The sequence below is a fragment of the Struthio camelus genome, chromosome 23, assembly GCF_040807025.1.
Source record: "Struthio camelus isolate bStrCam1 chromosome 23, bStrCam1.hap1, whole genome shotgun sequence".
NCBI lineage: Eukaryota > Metazoa > Chordata > Aves > Struthioniformes > Struthionidae > Struthio > Struthio camelus.
The window spans coordinates 8,582,820-8,602,097 of record NC_090964.1 but is presented as its reverse complement, the minus strand read 5'-3'; the positions used below and the strand labels follow the sequence as shown (position 1 = coordinate 8,602,097).

The window sequence follows — 19,278 nt, the reverse complement described above, 5'->3', positions numbered from 1 at the left end:
CCAGGGTGCTTGGATCGTACCATTGCCGGCGGAGGCGAGGCCGAGTGGGGGGGGACGGGATAGGACTGTACCATCACCGGAGAGTGGGGGGGAGATCGTCGTCAGGCTAACGGGGAGGGGGATCCAGGTGGGTGGGGCGGAACCATTCGCGAGGAGGGGGAGCGCCAGGTGGGACTGGACCATTCCTAGGGCGGAGGGGGGGGGCGTCGGGGGCCAGGCCTCAGGCAGGGCCTGCCTGGGGCGGGAGTGAGGGGGCCAGAGAGGGCCAAAGGGGGCTGGTGGGGGGCATGAGGGAGCCAAAGGGGGCCAAAGAGGGCTGGGAGGACATGAAGGGGCCAGAGAGGGCCAAAGGGGGCTGAGGGGGGTGTGAGGAGGCCAAAGGGGATAGGGATGGCACAAGTAGGGCCTCACGTCCCCCCCCAGCACCCCAGGGCTGGGGGTGAGACAAGCAGCGCGAGGTGCCGGTCCCCGAGGGTCCCCTGCGCCCACCTCCCCCCCGGCCATCCTCCGCTGGCCTCCCTCTCCCCGCAGCTGCCTCCAGGGGCAGGAGCCAGCTGTGGTTCAAAGGCCTTTATTTCCCCAAAATAAGACAGCAGTAGGATTTTTAGTCTTGCGATTAAAAACGTGGGGAGAAAGGGGATCCTACAGCCAGCGTCTGGTCCGTCCGGATGGCCCTTTCCTAAACGGGGAGAGTTTCTGCTGGAAGTGCCTTCGATGGAAGCACGCGGAGTCCCCGGGGCTGCAGGAACCGGGAAACCTTCCCGGCTCCGGCCCTCGCCTCCGTGCAGCTCCCCCTGCCCCTCTCCGGCCCTCCGGGGTCTGGATCCCTGCTCTCTGCTCCGTCCACTGCTCCCTCCTCCTGCTAGACCAAATCCAGAGGAGTTGGGGACCGGGTGCATGCAGGGTGCCTGCCAGGGCGCAGCCATGCAGCAGAAAGGCTTGGAGGGACCCCGGCTCCGGCAGACGAGGTTTCACCTCTGCGGCATCGCCCCAGGGAGCCCGGCTGCTTGGAGGGGCCGCGGGGAGGGCAGGGGTGCCGTGTCCCCAAATGCCTGGCAGAGCCGTGCGAACCCCTTCGGCGCGGGTATGCTGCCGACCGCCGCCGCTGCGCACAAGCACTGCCCGGAGGGCTCCGGCGTGGGGCCGGGACGGCTACGGGGCTCTCCGGGACAGCCGCCCGCACGGCGGCTCCTGCAGCTGCAATGGGGACCTGCCTTCAGCCTTGGGGTAAACGCGGAGGCGAGGTCCGGGGCGGTGGATGTGAAAGTGCACAGCGTATTTTCCGCGCCTGCCCGGGCCGGGGGCAGCTCGGCTCGCAGGCAGCCTCGGGAGGAGCCGCGCGGTGCCGGGTGGAGGTTGCATCGGCACCGGGGCGAGTGCGGGGACCGTGTCGCGGGCACGGGGGTGCGCGGCGGCCGGAGTCCCGCACGCGCTCTGCTCGAGCCGCCCAGCCCGGCGGTCCTCGCCTCTGCCGCCTGCCTGGAGGAGTCGTGTGTCAGCTTGTCCCTCTTCTTCTGGGGGGAAAAAAATCCGCTGCTCCAGAAACGCATCAAGTCTTTACTGTTGCCTGCGAGAGCGGTGAGGTCCGGCCCGTGTTTGCAAATGCCCGGGGTGATGCGTGGGGACCCAGCGGACGGGGAGCACCCGCGGAGGCCGCTGCGCGGGTCCCTCACGGCTGCTGCTGGTACTGGCCCTCGGTGGCCGTGAAGAAGTCCTCCAGCACGCTCTTCATGTACTCGAAGGTGGGCCGGTCCTCGGGCCGCTCCTTCCAGCACTGCCTCATCAGTTCGTACAGCTCCTGCGGGCAGTTGTCCGGCTGCGGCATGCGGTAGCCGCGCTCCAGGTTCTGTATCACCTCCGGGTTCGTCATCCCTGGGAGGGCAGCGCGTGTGCCACTGGATTTGGGTCGCCCCAGCACGTCCCAGGCGGCACCTTATATTTGCAAATCCCAGGGAAAGCTTCCTCCCCCCCCCCCCCAAAACCGTGTCTGAACCCCCCGATGTCTTTGGGGCTGGCAACGTGCGTTGGAAAGAGGTCAAAACCGTCGCGGGCTGGCGAGGGGAAGGGGAGCGAGCCAGACGGGGCGGCGCGGGAGCGAGCGTGCGTGCGTGCGGCAGTGCATGTACACGCCGGGCGCGCGCGTGCGCCCCAGCCCCAGCCCCGCTGCGGAGTGCCGCAGCTGCCGGGAAATCCTGACCTGGATACGGGATCCGGCCGTAGGTGATGATCTCCGTCAGCAGGATGCCGAAGGACCAGACGTCCGACTTAATAGTGAACGTCCCGTAATTAATAGCCTCCGGCGCCGTCCACTTAATGGGGAATTTAGCCCCTGAGACAGAGAGGGGAGGAGAAAACGTTACGGCTGAGCTGGGAACAGCCCCCCTGCGCAGCCAGGGGTGACGGCCCCCGGCCCGTTCCCGCGCTCGCCGCCAGATAGGGCTGCGATCCCGCCGAAAGCGGGGCTGGGCGGCAGGCGGGTGCCGCCGCCGCCGCGGCCCGGGGGCTCTGCCGCGGCCGACGCACCCTCGCGAGCCGTGTACTCGTTGTCCTCGATGAGGCGGGCCAGCCCGAAGTCGGCGATTTTGCAGCACAGGGTCTCCGAGACGAGGATGTTGGCGGCCCGCAGGTCGCGGTGGATGTAGTTCTTGGCCTCGATGAAGGCCATGCCTTCGGCGATCTGCGGTGCGCAGCAATCGCGAGGGGTTCAGGTCGGCAGCCGGAGCGGGGCAGCTCCCAGCCCAGCCCCGGCGGCGCCGTCCCCCCCTCACCTGCGCGGCCATGTCCAGCAGTTTGTTGATGGTCAGCTTGACTCCTTCCGAGGTCTTGAGGAAATCCACCAGGCTGCCTGCAACGAAGCCGGCAGGTCTCAGCGGCAGCCTCGCCGGCAGCCGCTGGGGCTGCGCGCCGGGGTGAAGGTGCCAGCAGCCGCGCCGTCCCCGCGCCGTGCGGCGTGGTCCCCCGCCGCCGCGGAGCCTGGCGCTGGGAACGCCCCGTGCCCGGGGAGCGAGGAGCTGCGGCCGTCCCGCAGCCCGGGGGTCCTTGCTGCGATGCAGGGCTGGGGACGGGCCGGATGGCCCCGGGCTGGCAGCCTCCGGCTCGAGACCCTTTGTCACAGCCGCGCACGGCAGATCCGGCGCGTTTCCTCCGGGAGGACTGCCAGCTCCCGGAGGACGCCCTGGACCCGGCGAGGAGCCTGTCCTTGCCCTCGGGCCCTGGCCTCGGCCGCACCACTGCTGGGAAGCTCGCAGCGCCCGGAAAGGCAGGCGGGGAGCGGCGGGGACGGGAGAGCGCCGCGTCCGCAAGGTCCTGCCCGCTGCCAGGAATAACGCCGGCGCCGGATCCGCTCCCGGCGGGCCGGAGGGCCGTGCTCCGTTGGCCGGGCTTTTATCAGCGCGAGGAGGCGAAAGGCGGCCCCGGCCGCAGCAGCCACCGCGGGCAGGCGCGAGCGGGGAGCCGGGCTGGGGCTTCCCGCTCTGCGCTCGCTGGGGACAGGGATGGGACAGGGAAGCGCCCCGGCACCTCCCAAACCCTGGCCACCTCCCGGCGCGTGCCCACCGCCCCGTCCCTGCGGGGAGCGGGCAGGGACGCACCCCATCCCGCCGGCCCCGGGGGACGCGGCGGCCAGAGCCCGAGCGAACCGCCACGGCACGCTTCCTCGCTGGCCACGGGGCTCGGCACGGCGCAGACACCCCCGGCGCCCCCGCCTCACCCGTTTGCACAGCACCGTGCCGGGCAGCAGCCGGCGGCTCCTGCACCCCCCCCCCACCTTTCTCCATGTACTCGGTGATGATGTAGATGGGCTCCTTCGTCACCACCGCGTAGAGCCGCACCAGCCGCGAGTGCTGCAGGTTCTTCATGAGGTTGGCCTCCGCCAGGAAGGCGCTGGGCGACATGCTGCCCTGCTTCAGGCTTTTGACGGCCACCTTGGTGTGGCCGTTGTAGAAGCCTGCGGAGAGAGGGGGCGGCGCGTGACGGGGGCAGAGGGACCCCCGCGGCGGGGCAGGGCCGGGAGGGGCCGGGCGCCAGCACGGGGCTCCCAGGCGGTAATCACGGGTGGGCGCCTGCCTGTCCAGCTGGAGCATCCCAGCTCGGGGATTCGGGTTTCGAGCCCGAAACCGCTCGAGCGAGAGATGCTGGGAATCGCAAAGGGCGGCTATGTCCCGTCATCCCAGAGATGATGGAGACTGCAAGGACTGGCTAAAGCCCCGCCGTCCCAGAGACACTGGGGACCACGAAGGCCAGCTAGGGCTCACCCCCAGCTGCATTTTGAGCCAGCAGGCAGAGATTTTACATGTGGCTTTTAGCCAGCAAGAGGAGAAGCTGCTGCTGGCACTGGGCTTTTAACTCACCAAAGATGCAAGCTCCCAGCAGGGACAAGTAGGGGAGCCAAGCTAGGGTAGCAAAGCCACCCCAGCCTGGCTCCTGCTGGGCATCCGCAGGGGGCCTTCGGGGGCTGCGGCCCCCGTGGGAGCGAAGGCAGGGAGCCCTGCGGCCGGGGCGGCGCGGAGCCCGGCAGCTGCAGCCTCCCCTCTGCCGCGGCGCCGGGGAGCAGGAGGCGCGTCTGCAGCTCGGCCCCTTGGGCGCAGCGGCGTGCTCAGAGCCGCGGCGGCTTGGCACTGCCTCCGAGCCCCCGGCTGCTCCCAGCCGTTGCAGCAGCAACCGCAGCAAGAGCCGCTTCCCGCATGGGGGGGGGGTTGCACGCGATGCTTGTGGCCCGCTGCCAAAACCTGCCAGCAGCTCTCGTGGCGAGCAGAGCCCGGCTCGCCGAGGACGCAGGGCAGCACCCGTGCACCCGTCCTGGCGTTGGGTGCCCAGCCGGGCAGCGGGCGCTGGGGTCCTGGCCAGCCCCGGACAGGGAGCTGGGAAGCCTGAGCCCGTCCCCTGCTAGAGCAAACCGGAGCAGCCCCTGGGCTGCTCTAGCTCCGGTTTCAGCTCCTGCTCTCGGTGCTCGCGGGCCCGAGGACGCGGCAGTGCCCGGCAGCGCCCGGCTGGCGGTGCCCGCATCGGGGAGGAAGCGTTCCGGTTTCGCCCTGACTCACCCATCCAGACTTCTCCAAACTGCCCTGCTCCCAGCTTCTCCACCAGCTTGAGCGACTCCCGCGGCACCTCCCACTCATCCTGCCACCACGGCTTCTGCGGCTTCTGGGTCCGGCAGGGCTTGCCGAGGCGGGTGCACAGCCCGTCAGGGCTGCCTGCGGGCCGGGGGGAGGCAGAGCCGGCGTCAAGGCGGGCAGAGGGCACGGGGGCCCCGGGGGCGAGCGGCCACCACGGCTTCACCCAGGGGGAGGAAGGGCAGGCAGCAGAGGGCATGTCCTGTTCCTGCCGTCCCATCCCGTGCCATCCCCTCCCAGCCCCTTCTGCAGGCGAGACCAGCCCCTGGACCGCTGGTGGCTCCTGCGGTCCCATCCGCGGGAGCTGCCCCGGGGAAGGGGCTCAGACCCTGCCCCGGCGCCCGCCCTCCTCGCGGGCGCTGGCCCCCGGGCGGCGCGTACGTGTGTAATACTCCACCAGCTCGTGCAGGCTGCCGAAGGTGACGCGGGGGGAGATGTAGTACCCGCCGTTGTCCATGTTGCGGATCTTGTAGTGCTTCACCGTCTCGCCCTGGTTCTGGTCGAAGTCCCTCACCGACAGCGAGTAGGAGCCTGGGGGCACGGGGCAGCGCGTCGGCCGGGCGCCCGGTCCCTCCTCCCGTGCCCCAGGGCCGGGGTCCCCACGGCCGGGGACGACGGAGGGTCCCCCTCCACGGTACCTTTGGAGGTCTCGCTCTCGCGGATGAGGAAGGAGCCGTGCGTGTTGCCCGAGGCCAGGAGCTGCCGCTCCGCGTCCTTCCTGCTGATGTTTTTGAAGAACCACCTGGCGCAAGGGGAGAGGGTGAGGGGGGGCAGGGGCAGGCCCCCTTCGCCCGCCCGCGCACCGGGGATGCTCCTCGTGCCTCCGCCGGGCACGGCGAGCCCCGGGCTCCCCTCCGGAGCAGGTCCCGTGCCCCGGTGTGCCGCCGCCGTCCCGTCCCGGCGTTTCCCGGGGCACAGCCAGCCCCCTACTCACGGCTCCGGCTCCAGGCTGTTGACCAGGGCCACAAAGTTGTAGGGGATCAAGCCCTCCTGGCCGGTGGTGAGCGACTGCGCCTTCCACCACTCGCCCGTCCTGGAAGGAGACGGCGAGCTGAGTCTCCCCCGGGGACGCCGGGACCCCACTGCCACCCTCCCCAGTGGCACCGGGACGCCGCCGGCGGGGACGGCGCTCGCTTACTCTTCGAGGATGCGGAGCTTCTCGCCCTTCTGCAGCCCCAGGTCTCCATCGTGGTTGGGCTCGTAGTTGTACAGAGCCACCACCAGCTTGTCTGGGCAGGGGGGGAAAAGCAGAGGGGCCGGGTGGAGGCGGCGAAAGGGGTGGCGGGGGGGGGGGGCCGCGGCCGCCCCCCGCCGCCGCCGGGCCTTACCTTGCAGCGGGGAGCACGGCGGAGAGGCGGCCTCGTAGGACACCAGGGGGTCCCGCACCTCGGAGCCGTTGCGGATCAGCCTCTGCCGGGGAACGGGGGGCCCCGTGAGCAGGCGAGCCCCTGGGCGCCCGCCGCTCGCCCTCCGCCCCCGCCTCACCTGGCGCTTGCTCTCGGGGTCGATGGGGTAATTGCAGTGCTCGCAGATGTCGATGTTCTCGATCCAGTCCTCGTCGTAGTCCGAGCTGCAGCAGCAGCCCATGGCGGCTGCAGGGGGCGAGGGGCCCTAGGGAAAGCGGCGGCGCGGGCTCGGCGGGCTCCCGCCGCCCGCCCGTGCCCCGGCTGCCACCCCGGGCGTCCCCGTGCCGGCACCCGTCCCGCCGCCCGCCGCTCCCCGGCGATGCCCTGCAGCGACCCGCCGCCCGGCCTCCCGGGAGCCTCCGGCGTTGCGATTCGGGCTCCCCGCGCTGAGCCCATGGCTACAGCTCCGGCTGGGCACGTCGCGTGGCGTAGCCGCAGCCTCGGCGGCGCTGACGGCATCCCCTGACTGTCATCAGCCGCGGTTTTTGTTCTGCCTTTGCTAATTAACAACGCCGATGGCAATTCCTTCCCCGGGCCGGTGCTTCCCGAGCTCCCGGCAGCCTCCCCCTGCGGCCGCCCCGGCTTGGGGCTGCCCCCTCCTGCCGCGGCTCCTTCCCCCTCGCAGCCCTTAGGCTGATTCCTACCGGCTCCCTTTTACTTAATCAGTCTATCGTTACTACTCGATTAGCAATTAATAATTCTTTGCGTGGCGTTGCATCAAGCATTTGACGAGGTCCTTGGCCTTCAAAGCAGCTCCTGCAGTCGGCGGGAAGAGCTTCCACGCACCCACCCCCGGCGTCACCCCCAGTTTCCTTCTCGCCCCCGGGGCGTTCGTTACCCTTGCGCTGGGCCGAGAGCTTTGCAAACTGCAGCGCTAACGAGCTCAGCAGCCGCCGGGCCCGTTAGCGCCTCAGCCCCCGGGGCCGCAGGGCTGCTGCACCCTCCCGCTGGCGTCGCGCTCTCTTTTCCGGCAGGGCCCGTCCCCTGCAGAGCGACTCGTCTGAGGGCTGGGGGGGGTCGGACCCCCGCGCCCCTGGGCTCTGCTTTCTCCTGCATCAGGGCTGTGCTCTAAACCCCAGTCGCTCCTCGGGGGCCCCTCGGCAGCTCGCCCCTCGACAGCGGGGACCCCCCCCCCGGACCTCGAGCATCCCCCAGTTTGCACGGTTTGGGCGCCGGGGCCGCCGGGCAGCAGTGCCGCACGCCGCAGGAAGCGCCCGGGCGCTGCAAACCGCCCGGGAGGCTCGCGCCCTCCCGCCGCGGCCGAGCGCGGCACGAAGCCGGGGGTCCCGGCAGCCAAAGGGGGAGAGGGGGCCATCCCGCCGGAGCGACGATGCCCGCCGGCGCTGCTAACACCGACGCTACCTTCTCCTTATTTTTCCCTTCCCCAGAGTGCCACCCTTTAAAAACGCGTCTCTGCTTTTCACAAAAGCGTCCATTTAACTTGGCCGCCACGCGGGCTGGCGGCTGGAGGGCAGCGGGACGCGACCCTCGAGCGGTTTCGCTTGCATGTGCGTAACCGCACGGGGCTGGGGGGGAGCAGCCAGCCGGGGCGTGGGAACCGGGGGGGTCCCCAGGGTGGCACCGGCCCCAGCACCCGCCGCCGGAGCCGCTGCCTCGCTGCCACGTCAGCGCCCGGGGCGCGGGCTGTATTTTTTGACATTTTTGCCTGTCTTCCCCTCTCCGGGCCGGGGCGGCTGCGCCGCGGGCTGTTTTTGAAGACGGCGGACATCCTCCCTCGCCCCCGCGATGGAGAAGCACAAGGGGGTTCGGCGCGGCCGTGCCGCCGGGGGACGGCGCATCCGCCCCGCGGCGCGAGCTGCCCCGGCAGCCGGCACGGAGAGGGTGGGCGCGCGAGCCCCGCCGTGCCCTCCAGCGCTGCTCGGGCGCCTGACACCCCCCAAAACACCCGGCTGCTTTCAGCTTCCGGCTGCACCTACGTGAAGAAGCTCTTTGGTGGCGGCTAACGGCCCGGAGCCGAGCGCTCGGCCGGGCTGCGGCGGCCCGAGGAGGGCGAGGGGCCGCGGGGGCCGCTGAGCGCGGGCTCCGTCCGCTCCCGGGGCCGGCCCCGAGTGACCCAACCGGGGCAAGACCTCGGCCCCGGCGGAGGAAAAGCCGTGCGACCTCGCAAGCCTGCAAGCAGCCCTGCGAGCTGCGAGCGCTGACACGCTCACCGAAGGCAAACAGTGCCAAGAGGTGTTTTTTCCTTTGTGCAAGAAGCCGGGGAAGGGAGGGAGGTGCGTGCTGGTGCTGTGTGTAATTTTTCTTTTTTATGTACTCAAGCCACAGAGTAATTTCCACCAAACAACCGTTTCACCTGCTCAGCGTGAGGGGCATGCCGTGTCGCGGGGCGTTTGAAGTCAGGTTTTGCAACTGCATCGGTGTAACTGAATTTCTCGTGTCAAGGCTGCGTGCGAGTGATGTGTGTAGGCGCCCTTGCCCCGCGCCGGGGCCCGGCTCTGGGGCGCAGGGCTGCGCCTGCCGGCCTGCGGGCGCCTGCACCCGCTCGCGGGTGCGTGCAGGGGCCCACGCATGCCTGCATGTGCCCACACATGGGTGTGGGTGCCCACGCGTGTATGTGCCCCTACATGCATGCAGGTGCCCACGCATGCGTGCAGGCACCGCTCCCTGGGTTTGCTTGCCGGCGTGTCCGCCCGTGTGCAACCGGTTCTGGAGGAGCTGCCATGTGCCAGCCCGGATGCCATGTTTCTGTGCGCACGCTTCTTCGGCCAGGCCGGCGTTGGTGCCTTTGCCAGCACGCGCGTGGCTGAACGCGAAGCCTGGCGAGGGCTGGCGGCTGGGCTGACCCCCTCCCTCCGCTCCCCAAGGGTCCCCAGCGCTCCCCGGGCCGCCTCGGGCCGCTCTCGCTGGCGGCCGGGCGGTGGCAGCGGCGAAGGCGCTGCTCGCAGCCCTGAGCGTGGGCGGCCGCGTCGCTCGGCCCCGAGTGCCACCGGGTGCCCCAGCGCCGCCGGGTGCCCCAGCGCCGCCGAGCCTTGCAGAGATGCCGGTGACCCGAGCACTTGCCCCTTCCTGCCCTTGTGGCACGGCAATGTTTGCACCTAAAGCAGCCGCATCTCAGCGCCCAAAACCAGCCGGGTTTCACCAGGTGACGGGCACCGAAACCCAGCCGGTGCCTAACGGCTGCCACCCACGGCCGGGGAGCCCTGGCAGGGGGGCTCGGGGCCGCCCCGGGAACGGCCTCTCCTCGGCCCCGGGCCCGGCGCGACCGCCCAGGCGCCGTGTCTGAGCCTGCGCCCGGCCGCGGCGCCCGCCGGCTCCCTCCCGGGACGTCGCTCCCACCCCATCTCCATCCCGCCCGGGTGACTTTGGAGAGCGCGAAGGGACCCCCTCCACCCCGGCCGGGCTCCCGCGGGGTCCCCAGCTCCCGGGCCGGCGCAACCCCTCCGCGGGCGCCCCGGGCACCCGGTACCTGTCGGCAGCGAGGCGAGGACCGGCCGCGCTCAGATTTCCATGGCCCGGCAGCGGGAGCGAAGGCGCCGTGCCCGCTCACGCCCTGCTCTCCATCCTCGGGCAGACGGTGCCGGGCGAGGAGGCGAGAGCCTGGGGCGCGCGCTCGCCGCCGCCGCCGCTCACGCTCGCTCGCTCGCCGCCTTCCCTGGTTTCCTGCCTCATGAGCAAACTCTAGAGAAGCTGGTTCACAGCTCGCGCACGACCGCAAGTGCTGGCGACCAACCCCAGGGGCTTCCTGCCAGCCGGGCCGGGCTGCGCAGCGGCGCCCGGGCTCCCACCCGCCGGCACCGGGTGCCCCCCGCGCTCACCCCGGGTGGATGCACCCAGCCCACCCGCGTGAACGCGGCAGCCCGGGGAAGGGGGGGACCCAGCGTGGGGCCCCACGGCGTCGGGAGCGGGCAGCGAACGACGCGAGACGGGGATGCTCGGGGCGACCGGCGAGGGCTGGGACGGAGCCGGCAGGGCCGCCCCCGCCAGGACCCCGGCCGGAGGGGGAGCGGGGGCTTGCGTGGGGTGGGGGACATGCTGCAAGGGGCTGGGGCGGCCAGGATTTTATTATGCTCCCCGGATCGTCCCCCGGCGCCACGAGAGCCCCCGGGCGGAGGGCGGCAGCCCCCCTGCAGCCGCACCGGGAGCTGCGGGGACGCCAGGCCGGGGCCGGCGCGGGCTGGGGGCAGCTCGCCTGCAGGGCTGCGCCACGCCGCCAGCCCCCTGTTTTTGGAGAGCGCTCCGAGCAGAGCGACCGCAAAGCTATTGTCTTGGCTTTCGCGCTCGGAGGCAAAGCCACAGGTCGGTGCCGGCTGCTGCGCGGAGGCAGGGGCAGGAAGCCCAGCCCGCGCCGGGGGGCCGCGGCAGGCGCTGGCGGCGGCTCGAGGGCCCAGCCCGGCCGGCACGGTGCCCGGGGCCGGCCAGCAGCCCCACGCGGCGAGAGGCCACGGGAAGAGACGCGGCGGGAAAGAGGAGAGGGCCGGGGGCGCTCGCCCTCGGCACGGCGGCCGCCGCCGGCTCGGCCTCGACGCGGTTCCGGCATCGCTTCCTGGCGCAGGCGCCCGCGGCCCCGGGCCCCGCCGGGCACGCGTCCAGCCCTGCTCCGCCGGCATCACGGGAGCGCTGCGGCTGCTCCCCGCCGCGTCCTGCTGCAGTCCTGGGAACAGGAAACGGCGGCCGGAAACGGCGCCCGGGGGGCCCGCTGCTTGCCGAGGGCCGGCGCCGGGCACCGGGGCTGCTCGGCCCCCGGCGCCTCCCGGCCTCGGCCGCGGGCTCCAGCTGAGCCGCGACCCGGCAGCGACGGGGCATCTCCCGCAGCCGCTCGGCCCGAGCGCTGCCAGGATGCTGGAGAGGGCACCTGCCGCCGCGCGGCACAGACCCGGGCGGTGGGCTCCGCAAACGACATCGCCGCTCGCCCTCAGCTCCTTTATTCCCTCTCGGAGGGCTGCTTTGCACCGTGGCCCCCCGCCGCCGAGGGGCCCCCGGGGGTCCGGCGCGCTCAGCAGAGGGAGAAGCGGCGGGAGTTGATGTTCATGCGGGTGACGCCGATGTGCTTGAGCGGCGTGGAGAGCAGGAAGGCGGCCTTGGGCGGGATGTTGCAGAGCAGGTCCGAGTCCTCCTCGCAGCCCTCGAGGCCAAAGGTGGCGTCGTCCAGCATCTCCTTGTGCCGGTGGCAGGCCTGCTCCACCTTCAGCCGGTGCAGCTGCCCCCGCAGGCGCATCAGCTGCCGGGCCAGGAGCTGGTCGGCTGCCTGCATCTCCCGCTGCGCGGCGAGAGCGAGCCGTCAGGGTGCTGCCGCCGCCACCCGGGTCACCCGCCCTCGCCCCGGGCAAGGGGAGCCGGGCCACAACCCTCCGGGGGCCACGAGCGCTCCCCTCCCCGGCACTGCGCACAGGGCCCACGTACATGCATCCCCTCCCCAGCACCGTGCACGGGGGCCATGCACACGTGTGTGCACATGTTCCCCCCCAGCACCATCCAGGGGGCCCATGCACGTGTGGGTGCACATGCCTCCCCAGCACCGTGCACGGGGCCCATGCACATGCGTGTGCACATGTTCCCCCCCGGCACTGTGCACAGGGCCCATGCACATGTGGGTGCACATGTTCCCCCCCGGGACCGTGCATGGGGTCCATGCACATGTGTGTGCACATCCCCCCCCAGCACCATGCATGGGGCCCATGCACATGTGGGTGCACATCCTCCCCCAGCACCATGCATGGGGCCCATGCATGTGTGTGTACACATCCTCCCTGGTACCATGCACGGGGCCCACACACACGCATGCACGCCCCCACCGTGCACCCGTGCCCCCGGGACGGCCGCCCCTGGGGCTGCACCCGCACAGCTGTTGCGGTGACCCGCTGCAGAGGCCAGGGCGGCCGCGCCGGCCCGAGGGACGCGCCACGCTGACGCCGGGGCCGTGCCAGCGGCGGAGCAGGCGAGGCGCCGTGCGGGGCAGGCGGGCAGGGACGGGGCGCCGCGCACCCCTCGAAGCAGCCGCCCCTGCGCCAAGCCGCAGCTGGGGCGCCCCGAGCCCGGCGCAGCCCCGCGGCCGCCCCCCGCCGTCCCTCGGGACCCCCGCCCAGCTGCACTCCCCGCGGCGCCCACTCACCAGCTCCGTCCTGAGCCACTGCAGAGCCTCCTGCATGGAGGCGAAGCCGCGGAGGCGGCCGGCCGGCAGCTCCTCGGGGCGCGCCGGCACCCGCTCTGCCCCCCGTGCTTCCCCGGCCCCCTCGGGCGCCCTGCTCGGCCAGGGCTGCCCCTGCACCCGCGCTTTCCACTCCAGGTAGGAGGGCCGCCGCGTCTGCAGCTTCAGCTTGGCCGCCAGTGCCTTCACGCTGTCCAGGCTCTCCTCGTCCGAGCCGGGCTCCTCCTCGCCCAGCTCCTTGAATTTCAGCTGGCTGAAGGGCATGGCAGCGCCCGCGCGGAGCCCCAGCGCCCTGCTGCAACCCTGCTGCCGCCCCCCAAAGCCCTCGTGCAAACACCGCTGCTCCCCCCAAAGTGCTCGTGCAAACACCGCTGCACCCCAAAGCCCTTGTGCAAACACCACTGCTCCCCCCAAAGCCCTCGTGCAAACCCCGCTGCCCCCCAAAGCGCTCGTGCACGCAGGAGAGTGAGGAGCGCTGGCTGCAAGACACCCGCTCCCACCAGCTGTGCGTGAGCCGCAGCTATTTATCCACCCCTAGAACAATAAAGGTTGGGGACGCCGGTGATAATTATAACAAGCAGGAACTTTACTTATCCAGAGAATTGCGAAGGACGGGGGGGGGGTGTTTTTTTTTTGTTTCGTTTCTTTTTTAGTGTTATTGTCTCCAGCTGGGAGGAGACTCCCCACGGAGGAAGCATTAATGAGGACACCAAGGCCTGCAGGGGCGCGAATGATTTATCCTTGGGCGCTCCTGCCCTCCCGCGCTGTTATCGGCACGGGGCCGACACCGACTTCCCGCCGGGCTGGGAGCGAGGGAGGGCTGCGAGGTCCCCGAATGCCACCTCCGAGCAGAGCAAAAAAATGGGGAAGGAAAAAAAAAAACCTGCTGCTCCGTCCCGCAGCGCCGGGCTCCGCTTTCAGCACTCGGCTCAGTGCCGGGCAGGAGGGGGGTGCTCACCCCGGGCCAGGCACCCCGGGGTCTGCACCCTGGGGTGCTGCCGGGCTCACCCCGGAGGGCTTTGGGTGGCCCCGGCGCCAGCTGTGCAGCCAGCTGTGCACCGCCAGGTCGCTGCAGCCCTGGAGCTGCTGCTCGCAGCTGCGTCGCCGTTAAGGTGGAACCTGCCGGGCCGGGAGGGAGCAGCGGCCCCAGGAGCCCCGCGGGCCGGGGCTGGAGCCGGTTCGGCCTGGCCCCCCGCCACTCCCCCCTCTTCCCGGCCACCGGCTCGGCCTGGCCCCCCGCTGCCCCGCACGGGGCTCGGAGCTAGTGTGTGCACAGACACGTAGAGGGCTGCGTGGGGGTGTCGGAGGCACCACGCTGCCAATGTGCTGGCACCCCCTACGCCCGGCTTCTGCCCCTCTTCCCGGCGCAGAAGGCTCTGCGATGGCCACAGCAGCCGCAGGGCTGCTCCCTGCAGCCGGGGCCTGCAGGAATGACGGCAGCTTACGGCCGCTGCTGCCCACCTCCTGCCACCGCCTGCAGCCCCAGAAAACCTGGAGAGGTCCCCAAGGACGCTGCCTCCAGCTCCCTTTGGTCCCCCGTGCTGAAAGCCCCGTGTCCCCTTGTGCTGTTGCCCATGCTACGGTTCCCAGGGTGCCCTTGGCCCTTTTCCCGCGCTGCCCGCAGCCCCTTCCCACCCTGCTCCTGCCCCTTTTCCCGCGCTGCCCTCGGCCCCTTCCCACCCTGCTCCTGCCCCTTTTCCCGCGCTGCCCGCAGCCCCTTCCCACCCTGCTCCTGCCCCTTTTCCCGCGCTGCCCTCGGCGCTTCCCTGCGCTGCCGGTGCCAGGTCCGAGCATCCCGCCCTGGCTAGGGAGCATCGCCGCCAGCCCCGGCCGCACGGCGAGGGCCGGGTCCCCGCCGGCACAGCGACGCCGAGGCCAGGCCACCTTAAAGCCGACATCCTCCCGGGCGGGCGCCGAGCCCGAGCTGCGGCTGCGAGCCTCACCCGCGCCCGCCGCTCAGTTCCTGCCGCCGAGCCGACCGACCGTCGCCCAGTTCCTGCCGCCGACCGTCGCTCGGTGGGTCGGGGCTGGCGGCGGCGAGGACGGCGCTGCCGTTCCCACGCCCTCGCGCCCGCCGGGGCATCGCCGCCGGCTTGCCCGCACGCGGCGAGCCCTCGCCAGCTTGCCCGCCGCTGCCGCGGACCGGAGCGGGTAAGCAGGGCGGGAGCCGCGGGTGGCCCGGGTGGGCGCTGTCACCGCCGCAGCGCCGGGCGCAGCCTCAGCCCCATCGCTGCAGCGGGAAGCACCGGTGCCGGGGGGGCCGGCTCGTGCCGGGGGCGGAAGGCCCCGCCGCCAGCAGGGAAGGCCCCAGAACGGCTCCCTGCAAAGCGGTAGTTGCATTTTCACCAGCCACCAAACGCCCCCACCCGTCGCAGCAGAGACGGGGCGCGGGGTGCCCGGCTCGGGGTCCGGGCGCTGCGCGCGAGCCCGGAGCCGAGGGAGCGTCACCGGCGCAGCCCCCTGCCTCAGTTTCCCCATCCGCAATGACAGCGCAGCCCCCAGGGAGGATACGGGTGATTTCCCCCCACCGTGTTGCAGCAGGAAGCGCCGAGCGCTCTAGGTGCTGCCGGACGCCGGAGCCGCCCGCGTGCGGCGGGGGGGGCCGAGGCCGGGAGCGGCGCGGAGGGAGGGGGCTCGCCGCGGCTTTGCCGCCGCGCTGCAGGATTTCCCCTTGCCCTCCCCAGGCTCCCCGGGAGCAGCCGGTGGCCTCGGCGGGACCCCGCGCCCGGCAGCGGGTCGGCAGCCGCCATGGAGTTTGCGGAGCTGATCAAGACGGCGACGGTGGAGAGCGTGCTGCTGTCGGGCGCGGGGCTGCCGCCGGTGCGGGGCACCCTGTGCATCAGCAGCCACCACCTGCTCCTCTCCTCCCGGCCGGCGGCGCACGGCGCGCCGGGCGCCCTCGAGCTCTGGCTGCTCATCCGCAACGTGGACGCCGTGGAGAAGCGGTGGGTGCCCCGCGCCCGCCGCCGTCCCGCGCCCCCTGCCCGCGGGGTCCTCCCAGGCGCTTCCCCGGGCCCGGCCGGCCCGCGGCGCCGTGCCGCTGCCCGCCTCGTCCCCCCGGCCCGGCCGGCGGCCGCGGGCTTTAACCTCCTCTTCTCCTCCGTGACTCAGAGTGCAGAATCTAGGCTGGTACCAGCCTGCCCGGACTAACGGCTCCCAGCGAGACACCAGGTTTGGCTTTTCGCGCCCCCTGCCATCCCGCCTCTGCTAACCCGCCCGGCACCCCCCGACGCAGCACAGCAGTTAAGCGCCGCTTGTGCTGTCCAGCGGCGCGCGCGACGCCGGTTTGCACCCGCCCGGGCTCGGCCCCTCGCGCTCCTTCGCCGCTGCGGCCGCTCACCCCGGCCCGGCTTCCCCCAGGTTCGCCGGCTCCTCCGGCACCATCACCCTCCGGTGCAAAGACCTGAAGGTGCTGCAGCTGGAGATCCCGGGCATGGAGGAGTGTCTCAACGTCGCCAGCTCCATCGAGGTGAGCAGGGACGCCGCGCGCCTGCCGGGCCGCAAAGGGTGGACGGGCTGCGGCGCCCGCCCGCCGTGTTTGTTCTGGGTCCGTCGTCAGCGTGGGTAAACAGGCAGCTCCCGGCCCCTGTTTGCACAGGGCACGGCCTTCCCGGGTGGCAGCGCCAGCCTGTGCCCGCCCGGCCCTCGCTCGCGGCCACGCCGGGGCCAGGACGAGCTCCCCGGGCTGGAGGGTGGGGGGACAGACCCCAGCCCGGCTGCGGGGGCCGCGTGGCCCTGCCGTGCTGGCGGTGAGGCTGGGGGTCCCATCCCCATCCCCGCACTGAGCCGCGCCGCCTCTGCTCCCGCTGCAGGCCCTCTCCTCCGTGGACTCCGTGATGATGATGTACCCCTTCTTCTACAGACCCCAGAGCCTGAGGCTCGAGGCAGGGTGGCACCTCTTCCCCCTCGAGCAGTACTACCAGCACATCGCCGCCCAGGTGAGCCCGGAGCGGGAGGGCACGGGGCCGGAGCCGAGGCGAGGGGAGCTTTTTCCCGAGCAGCCCCCCGGGAAAGGCGCCTGCGGGAAAAAGCAGCCGTGGGAAAACGTGACCGTGGGAAAAAGCGGCCGTGGGAAAACATGACCGTGGGAAAAAGCGGCCGCCGCAGCCCCCGGGGTCCCCTCTTCTCCCCAGACGAGCCAGTGGCGGCTGAGCAGCGTCAACAGGGACTTCACCACCTGCCCCACGTACCCGCCCACCGTCATCGTGCCGGCGGCCGTGGACGACGAAGCCCTGAGGAAGGCGGCCCGGTTCCGGCAGGGAGGGCGATTCCCCGTCCTCAGCTATTACCACCGGCAAAACGGGACCGTGAGTCCTTTTCCCCGTCCTGCCCCGCGGCCCCTCTCTTGGAGGCAGAGGTGCTGGCAAGGGCCCCCGGCGACGCTCGCTGCCCTCGGCCCCTCGCCCGCAGGCGATGCTCCGCAGCAGCCAGCCGCTGACGGGCCCCAACCGCAAGCGCTGCCGCGAGGACGAGCTGCTGCTGGGGACGGTCCTGGACGAGGGCGAACGCGGCTTTATCATCGACACGCGGTCGGCCCAGGCGGCGAAGCAGGCCCGGATGACGGGAGGCGGCACGGAGCCCAAGTCCTCCTACCCACGCTGGAAGAGGCTGCACCGGCCGCTGGAGAGGTGAGCCCCGGGGCCGGGGCTGAGGCCTGTCACTCTCATGACACGGGTGATTACGCTACCCCGCCACCAGCGCGGCGAGTCCAGCCCAGAATGACTTCGTGAGCCCCCGATGGTGCTTTCTGTCCTTCCCAGAGGCCGGCCGCTGCAGGAGAGCTTCGTTAAGCTGGTGGACGCCTGCAACGACAGCTCGCTCTCCATGGACCGCTGGCTGAGCCGGCTGGAGGGCTGCCGCTGGCTGAGCCACGTCAAGGCGGCCCTGAGCACCGCCTGCCTGGCCGCACAGTGCATGGACAGGTGAGGGAGGGCCGGGGTGGCGGAGGGCTGCCGGCGGCCCCCCCATGCCATGGCTTTTCCCCTTGCAACGCCGGAGCGTCACCCGGCACGGCGCAGGGCTGGGCTGCCCGCGGCTGGCACGGCGCGGGGCTCGGCACGCCACCGACAGCCTGCGTTTGTCGGCAGGGAGCAGGCGTGCGTGCTGGTGCACGGGGCGGAGGGGACGGACACGACGCTGCTGGTGACGGCGCTGGCGCAGCTGATCCTGGACCCGGGCTGCCGCACGCTGGCGGGCTTCCAGGGGCTGCTGGAGCGCGAGTGGATCGAGGTGGGAGCGGCGGGGGGCAGCGGCGGCAGCGCCGGGCGCCCCTCTGCCCCCTCGGCCTGAGCCGAGTCTCTGCGTTTACTCCCCTGGCCCTTCCTCCCCGGCGGGGGCCTGCAGGCCGGACACCCCTTCCACCTCCGCTGCGCCCGCTCTGCCTACTCCCACGCTCGGCTCAAGCAGGAGGCCCCGCTCTTCCTCCTCTTCCTCGACTGCGTGTGGCAGCTGGGCCGCCAGTTCCCCTTCTCCCTGGAGTTCGGCGAGCGCCTCCTCCTCACCCTCTTCGACAACGCCTACGCCTCCTCCTACGGGACCTTCCTGGGCAACAACGAGAAGGAGAGGCGAGTGGGGAGCGCGGGGCTGGGGAGGGGGACGGCCCGGAGGAGCAGAGCCGCCAGCACCCCGGCCCCCCCTGCAGCAGCCAGGGCAGGGGGTTAGGCTACCGGATACGGCTGTCCGGCCCCACAGGCCTTCACCCCCACCCCAACACGGGTCCCCCAGCACATCCGTTTACTTTGGCCCCAGCAGAGTGGAGCCCTCACAGCAACAGCTCGGGGTAAACCTGGTCCCAGGACCCCCGGCGAGGGCTGAAACACAACTCAACGCTCCCGCAGGTGCCTGTGCAAAGTGAAGGAGAGCACACACTCCCTCTGGGCCTGGCTGAACCAGCCCGAGGAGAAGAAGAAGTACCTGAACCCTCTGTACTCGCACAACGCCCTGGTCATCTGGCCCTCCGTGGAGCCCCAGAGCATCCAGCTCTGGCAGGGTAAGGGGGGCTCGGTCGCAGCCCTCGGGCAGCAGCGCTTGAAGCAGATCTTCGATCCGCTGCAGGGAGCCACACTCATCCCCGAGACTCCGCGAGCTCGGCTGGGTCAGGCGAGGCGGGTTCGGGGAGGCTGCTCTGCTTTTCCCTCTCCTCACAGGGCTACGGCACAGCTAACATAACGCATAAACCCACCATCTCCTAGGTTTATTCCTCCGATGGATCCGTTCATCCGAATACCTAGACGAGGCCTGGGCAGAGATCCAGCGGCTAGTAGAGAACGACGACGCCTCCATCGAGGAGAGCGCGGGGAACAGACAGAGCCAGTCACTGTCAGACACCGCTACCAGGACTGAAAACGAGTGATAAGCGGCAGCACGGGTGACGACAGCGGGGCAGGTGCAGGTCACAGCGCTGTCGCTTCCTCCCGCCACCTCGGGCTGCTGCAGGCTGCCAGGCCCAGGCAAGAGACGCTGCAGCTTTCCGCGGGAAGCGCTGTGCGGGACACACGCCTGGAGGAGCTCAGACACGCCTGGAGCGCAAAGGACATCCTTGGGAGGGTGGGACGGACTCACGCTAGCAGCCTTCGGGCAGCGCAGACTGAGCTTGTTACAGTAAAGTGGTCTCTATCGCAGTCCGCTCCTGCTTTCCGTGCGGGGTGTTCCTCAG

General features: G+C 71.4%; 3 protein-coding genes across 5 annotated transcripts; 1 reads left to right on the top strand and 2 right to left on the bottom strand.

Moving 5' to 3' along the window:
• Window positions 1-555: 555 nt before the first annotated feature.
• Window positions 556-10,134, bottom strand: LCK (LCK proto-oncogene, Src family tyrosine kinase). 2 transcript variants are annotated; one of them, XM_068917193.1, is made up of 13 exons: window positions 9,945-10,134; window positions 6,597-6,722; window positions 6,440-6,521; window positions 6,250-6,340; window positions 6,046-6,144; window positions 5,750-5,853; window positions 5,493-5,642; window positions 5,040-5,192; window positions 3,767-3,946; window positions 2,769-2,845; window positions 2,524-2,677; window positions 2,198-2,329; window positions 556-1,872 (listed from the first exon to the last, which is right to left on the bottom strand). In XM_068917193.1, exons 2-13 carry the CDS (start codon window positions 6,696-6,698, stop codon window positions 1,670-1,672), a joined length of 1,527 nt encoding a protein of 508 aa, XP_068773294.1. In that variant the 5' UTR covers window positions 6,699-6,722; window positions 9,945-10,134; the 3' UTR covers window positions 556-1,669. The 2 variants fall into 2 exon arrangements, with proteins under 2 accessions (XP_068773294.1, XP_068773293.1); XM_068917192.1 differs by having other exon boundaries at window positions 6,250-6,521; window positions 9,945-10,074.
• A 1,235-nt stretch (window positions 10,135-11,369) lies between these two features.
• Window positions 11,370-13,164, bottom strand: FAM167B (family with sequence similarity 167 member B). The gene is made up of 2 exons (XM_068917662.1): window positions 12,588-13,164; window positions 11,370-11,735 (listed from the first exon to the last, which is right to left on the bottom strand). The coding sequence occupies exons 1-2, from the start codon at window positions 12,885-12,887 to the stop codon at window positions 11,472-11,474; spliced, it is 564 nt and encodes a 187-aa protein (XP_068773763.1). The 5' UTR covers window positions 12,888-13,164; the 3' UTR covers window positions 11,370-11,471.
• A 690-nt stretch (window positions 13,165-13,854) lies between these two features.
• Window positions 13,855-19,246, top strand: LOC104148050 (myotubularin-related protein 9-like). Of its 2 annotated transcripts, XM_068917655.1 has the most exons (12): window positions 13,855-14,774; window positions 15,308-15,568; window positions 15,735-15,794; window positions 15,984-16,092; window positions 16,436-16,561; window positions 16,757-16,930; window positions 17,034-17,251; window positions 17,384-17,545; window positions 17,711-17,852; window positions 17,967-18,187; window positions 18,461-18,612; window positions 18,815-19,246. In XM_068917655.1, exons 1-12 carry the CDS (start codon window positions 13,945-13,947, stop codon window positions 18,973-18,975), a joined length of 2,616 nt encoding a protein of 871 aa, XP_068773756.1. In that variant the 5' UTR covers window positions 13,855-13,944; the 3' UTR covers window positions 18,976-19,246. The 2 variants fall into 2 exon arrangements, with proteins under 2 accessions (XP_068773756.1, XP_068773757.1); XM_068917656.1 differs by lacking the exon at window positions 15,735-15,794 and having other exon boundaries at window positions 18,815-19,107.
• The last annotated feature ends 32 nt before the right edge of the window (window positions 19,247-19,278 follow it).

Bases quoted from the DNA above. Each gene is read 5' to 3' on its own strand.
- LCK (XM_068917192.1), bottom strand. From the start codon at position 6,698: ATGGGCTGCTGCTGCAGCTCGGACTACGACGAGGACTGGATCGAGAAC. The intron at 6,522-6,596 runs GTGAGGCGGGGG...GTTCCCCGGCAG, and splicing joins ACCCCGAGAGCAAGCGCCAG to AGGCTGATCCGCAACGGCTC. The intron at 3,947-5,039 runs GTGAGTCAGGGC...CTCTCTCCGCAG, and splicing joins GTTTGGAGAAGTCTGGATGG to GCTTCTACAACGGCCACACC.
- FAM167B (XM_068917662.1), bottom strand. From the start codon at position 12,887: ATGCCCTTCAGCCAGCTGAAATTCAAGGAGCTGGGCGAGGAGGAGCCC. The intron at 11,736-12,587 runs GTGAGTGGGCGC...CTCGCCGCGCAG, and splicing joins AGTGGCTCAGGACGGAGCTG to CGGGAGATGCAGGCAGCCGA.
- LOC104148050 (XM_068917655.1), top strand. From the start codon at position 13,945: ATGTGCTGGCACCCCCTACGCCCGGCTTCTGCCCCTCTTCCCGGCGCA. The intron at 14,775-15,307 runs GTAAGCAGGGCG...TGCCCTCCCCAG, and splicing joins GCTGCCGCGGACCGGAGCGG to GCTCCCCGGGAGCAGCCGGT. The intron at 16,931-17,033 runs GTGAGTCCTTTT...CCTCGCCCGCAG, and splicing joins ACCACCGGCAAAACGGGACC to GCGATGCTCCGCAGCAGCCA.